The sequence below is a fragment of the Nicotiana tabacum genome, chromosome 13 (assembly GCF_000715075.1).
Source record: "Nicotiana tabacum cultivar K326 chromosome 13, ASM71507v2, whole genome shotgun sequence".
In the NCBI taxonomy this organism is placed as follows: domain Eukaryota; kingdom Viridiplantae; phylum Streptophyta; class Magnoliopsida; order Solanales; family Solanaceae; genus Nicotiana; species Nicotiana tabacum.
The window spans coordinates 15,879,258-15,884,758 of record NC_134092.1 but is presented as its reverse complement, the minus strand read 5'-3'; the positions used below and the strand labels follow the sequence as shown (position 1 = coordinate 15,884,758).

General features: G+C 32.8%; 1 protein-coding gene across 2 annotated transcripts; it reads right to left on the bottom strand.

The window, feature by feature from the left end:
- Positions 1–288: 288 nt before the first annotated feature.
- On the bottom strand, positions 289–4,660 carry LOC107819360 (uncharacterized). Of its 2 annotated transcripts, XM_016645467.2 has the most exons (5): positions 4,263–4,660; positions 3,553–3,651; positions 3,291–3,477; positions 2,204–2,305; positions 289–582 (listed from the first exon to the last, which is right to left on the bottom strand). In XM_016645467.2, exons 1-5 carry the CDS (start codon positions 4,479–4,481, stop codon positions 497–499), a joined length of 693 nt encoding a protein of 230 aa, XP_016500953.1. In that variant the 5' UTR covers positions 4,482–4,660; the 3' UTR covers positions 289–496. The 2 variants fall into 2 exon arrangements, with proteins under 2 accessions (XP_016500953.1, XP_016500954.1); XM_016645468.2 differs by lacking the exon at positions 2,204–2,305.
- Positions 4,661–5,501: the final 841 nt, after the last annotated feature.

Here is a 5,501-nt window from a genome sequence, read left to right as displayed (position 1 = left end):
AACATTGCTCTTTCTTGATGCTTCAAAAACAAATGGTCATGAACCTAAGTCTATTACCAAATTTAGTATTCCTTCCGTTCCCTTTTAGTTTTTCAATATTGACTTTGCATACCCTAAATAAAGTATATTTTTTTTTTATCATAATACTTATAATAATGATAGCATTTTAAAAAAATTTGAGAAATAATTTCGGGAATGAGTAATTAATGATAAGGGTAAAACATGATTTTTTTTTTTTAATTTTTTCTCTTGATTTGCTAAAATGAACAAGTAAAAATAAAAAAATAGTTTTAGTAGACAAGCAAAAATAAACTGATAACATATATACCATAGTTACAAAACACATATTAATAACCCGAAATTAGAGTCTCACGGAGTTATTACAATCAAAAGGGACGGACCAGTTAAAAATTAGCATTTATTACTGTCTTCAAGCTAAATAAATTAATAAATGTCGTCATATTTCACAAAAACATTTTCTCTTCCGAGAAGAAAGTTACATCTTTGAGTTTCCCTGCAATTGCATCTTGATTTTCTTCACCTTGTTGATAAATGCTATCACAGTCTCCACGCTTTCAGCATCTGAATGATAAACACATAAAAGGATCAAAATTTGATTATTAAAAAAAAAAAAATTAAGCTAAGTCATGAACAGTTGCTTTACATCATCAAGTTAATATAAACTACAACAATAGATAATTGTCTAATATATTGTAAATTTATAACATAATAATTGCAATAAATTATTAAACTATCGTAATCGATTAAAATACACTGATACTGACACTATTCAAATGGTCAAATCATTCATTACAACTTTTTGAATACTCAAGTTTAACCCCAAAAAAATTATTTGAATGATTTTATTACCGAAATAGCGTAACAAGTAATTTGGTTCTTTCTTCAATTAATAATAGACATAAAGAAAGTGAACGATTTTGCAAACAAAATTGTTGGTAAAAGTCGGAAAGCAATACTTATGATACTCCCTCCATTCCATTATATTTAATTTGATTTTATTTGTTCCAATTGATTTTTCAAAAACCAAGATGTTAATATTTTCTTTCCAAAGTTTGCCCTTGTTAATAAATGGGCAAAATGGCTCCTGAACCACCTAAATTTGTACATGTTTGCCATACCGATATATAAACTAAAAACTACGCGTGTATTACAAATATGCAGACGTGGGCATCTAACCACTAAAATTATTACACGTCAGAGGGCGCCAACCTCCCTCTAATTTTCCAAGTCCTACTTTTTATTTCTTTCTCTTTCTTCTCACCATAGCTCGCCAAACTCCATCACAGGTGAGAACTAATGTTCTTCACTTATCTATAATAGAGCAAGAGACAAGAATAAGCAAAGAATGAAAAGAAGCAGCGAAGAATAACTCTCGCCCATGGCTCTAATGGCTTCGAATTCTTGAATTTCTTGTAAATTTATAAGTGGAACATTGGGTTTAAGAATGTTGGAGATGGGTTTCCACTAATCTCTGCTTTCGAGTACAAAAATTAAAGAATTCCAGAACCTGTTGCTCCCATTATTACTACAACTTTTGGCTTTGAATTTGATGTGCGGTTGAGGTTTATTTCAGCTACTGTTGCTCCATCGTTAGGGTTTTGCATTTTCTCATGGAAATATGTGAATCAGTGGGGGAAGAGGATTTGGAGGGGAGGAGGAGAAGGGAGCAGAGGAGTGAGGGATTGGAGAAGATGGAGGAGTTAGGGGGATCGAAGGGATTATATTTACGTGCCTTAGAGCAGTGATGTGCACGCATTGTTGCGCTACACCTCCTCCACATAGGCCAATTAGACTGGTTTATAATATTCATTTGATCAAGTAAGAGTGCTAAAATGGAAATGTTCTAAGTTTATATAACAAACGGCTTCAAGTGTAGGTGACCGAGCCATTTTGGCTAATAAATGATCTAAATAACTTTCTAAAAAGTCTTTATAACTTCATATTATGAGTAAATTTAAGAATAAATAAAGGTCAATATAGTCAATAAAACTCTTAATTAATGTTTCACAGTAACTTTCCTAGTAAAACAGAACGGAGGGAATATATTTATAAAGATGAAGGACAACTTAATTAAACTAATGTTTCTGACGATTTTCTCATTTTTAGACCTCGCATAAAATATCATCAAAAATGTAAAAACCCACAGTTATTTTTTCTTGTTGCTGAGAATTTTATCAATTACCTAGATTTGGTACTTTGTGCCCCTCTGGGTGATAAATCACAACAGGATTGACGAAGCACTTCACAAGTTCTTCTTCGTTTGGCTTTTTGGTTTCCTTCTCACCTATTCAATCACAATAAAGGACATATTATACCTCAATTTAATTTTAAAGAATATAATCAAGTGATTGCATGGTAGAAATCGTTGTTGATGTTTGCCTCACCGTCGTATTGCTGGAGTCTGGGTCTGATATCATATTTTTCACTGCAGCCTAAATTTATAACACGTATTGTCCACTTTGGCTCAATAAACCTCATTGATTTTTCTCTTACACTAAATCATTATTGAGCGTGTGTACTATGTGAGCTTGCGCTCTATATTATGTAGCACTTCATACTCTCTCCTTTCCAATGCTAGATGTGCCTAAGGTATTATATGTACATCTTCTTCGTAAGCTTGCCAGTATAGAAGTTTGTCAGTGCTTCGACTTGACATGCCCTCGTTATTTCATCCTCAAGGTGTCACATATAAACTCTTTTAAGGACTTAGCGTCCTCGTTGAGGTTTGCCCTACTGTCGTGTTGCGGGAGTCTGGTTCTGGTACTATTTTTGTCACAATCTAAGGCTGCAATGTCCTATTATGCCTAATAGACCTTACAGTACATGTCTCTTGCGCTACGCCACTATTGAACACGTGTATGATGTGAACTTGTACTCTATCTTATAAATCAACACTTCACTTTTTTCTCCCTTCCAATGTAGGATTTGCCTAAGATATCATATGCATCCCTTCTTTGGAAGCTTGCAACTAAAAATCTTTTACCTTGACTCATCCTAAACAGTCCGCCCTCAATCAAAGTGTCACAAGTAACTAAGTCGAATCTAGCGGAATAGATGGAGTCTAATACTCTAACTAAACTGTCATAGTAGCAATTTAGAATACCACAAGTTAATGAAGAAAAATTAATTGAGAGATGTTATGAGAACATTGTTTTGTAGCCAAGTTTATTATTATTTTTTTTTTTTGTTGCTATTTTTTGGTGTAACAAAGTAGTAACAGAACCAAACAACATAGGGCTGCAGAGCAAAAAAAATGCAAAAATTAGTACCTATGAAGTGTAGAGATGGGCACTCGATAGGAGATGAAAATGCATTAGCAGCAAGCTTGGGCAATCCAAGTTCACGCCCTCCAAATTTGGCCCCTGATATTATGATCACAAATTTTATATTTGGTACTTTGGTCAGAGCCACTTTTACCCTTTGCATTCCAGGCATTGATGCAGTTAAAACCGCTCCCTAAAATAGAAGTAATAGAAAAGAAAATTTTCATTAATTTATCTAAGAATCCAAGAATGGAATAATAATACTTACCTGAGAGAAACCTAGAACACCATCAAATGGTCCATACTTCTCCATGTTAGCTTCTACGTATTCAACACATTCATCGAAATTGTAAAATTCTTTGTAGTCCTACAAGATAGTAAATTGTATTATACCAAATTAGTGAAAGATTTAAAATCAAAATATCCACCATCAGTAGTTCAATAAATTTATATTTTCTATGTTTATACAAGAAATTCAAATGTATCCTAGCTTTTGTTCAATTTAATTAGCTTCTTGCTTTATTTTCGGAACAAGAGTGGTCCTCTCTTAGCAATGGTGAATCCAAAATTTAGACGCTATATGTTTTGAGTAAAAGAATGGATTCTTCAATATAAATTTAGCTCAACTCTCACACAAACGGACACATATATGTACGTAGATATAAGGTTCGACCCGGCCGAATCTCTTGATTCTACTGAACCCCTTAATAGAGTTGGATTCAAGAATTAGTCTCTATAAGTTCAACCTTTAAGATTTATAGTATTGGATTCAACAACAACAACATATCCAGCGTAGTTTCACCGGTTGGGCCTGAGGAGGGTAGTGAGTATGCAATGTTACCCCTACCTTTATGCAAATAAAAATGTTATTTCTGATAAACCCTCTGCTCAAAATTAACATACATAAACACAAATATTATATTTTTAGCATTGAACCCGTTCTATATTAAAAACTATAGGTTAAGAAAGAGGTACAACCTTATCATTTTGGAACCATTCAAAGTAGGGTGGATGAAAAATGCCATGAGAGTCGACTTTATCTTGAAGTAGAAAAGGTCCATTTAAGAACACCAAATCGAGCTTCTCAAGTACAGTTTGAGGCCAACCAAGTTCCATTTCTTTCTTCAATATTTCAGCACTGGCTCCATGGCCATGGAGGCAGAGAACTCGAGGCTTCTTTTCTAATTTGTTTTCCATATGGCTCTACCTCTCCTTTTTCTCCTTAAGAAAGTTGTCTCTGATTCTTATTGTACTAAAGGTCATCTGCTCATCATTTCAATTTATGTAGTAACATCTCTTTTTTCCTCCCTTCTAGTCAGATGGCAGATCCAAGACTTTACACAACAGGTGCACAATATTATGTTCATTGTGCCCCTAAAAGCTTTTAATGTTTACGGTGTCGAGCGTTTTAAATTAATCATTTTCAAGGTATATACATATACATATATAAAATTTATGCCAAAACTTACGGGGTCCGATAACCTCTCACTATAACACATAGGTCCACCTCTGGTTCCAATAGGAAGGATAACTTTCTAAATTTGAAAATAATTTAATTTAAACTTTTAATTTTATTCTTAGCGATAAACTTTTATATTCAAACAAATATTATAACATGTTTACGGACACAAATTTTTAAAAACTTCTTTTCTATTGAGTTTGTTGCACAAATAGTGGGTCAGATTTAATGTTTGTTTTTTCTAGCCGGTATATATTGATTATACACATTTATATATATGTTATACGTCCACCAACTATTTTTAATTTAAAAGGTTGGACGGACAACTATTTTGATTAATAATTGTTTTCTCTTCTATCTGAAATTTTGGCCCATTCAAACTATGCCACATAATTTAAAGAGTGATGTTTGTCATATCTCTTTGAATTAATTTGTGTCTTGCAAATATCCACGTGCTTTTGTCAGTGAGTTTAATGGAGTTAGGTCTTGATCATAATAACTGAAAATTATCCTTCCTGATCCATACCATTATTATATCAATAAGGAACGAAGGGGTCTTTGTCAAAATGGGCTCCTTTTCTTTTAGGTAAATGTAACGTAGGGCCCGTTTGGCCATAAATCTTTTTTTTTTTCTTTTAAACTTTTTTTCGAATTTTTTTATTTTTATTTTTCCAAATCAATGTTTAGCCATGACAATTTCAAATTTCACTTGAAATTGAATTTCAATATTTTTTGAAAATTTAAAAAAACTCCAAAAA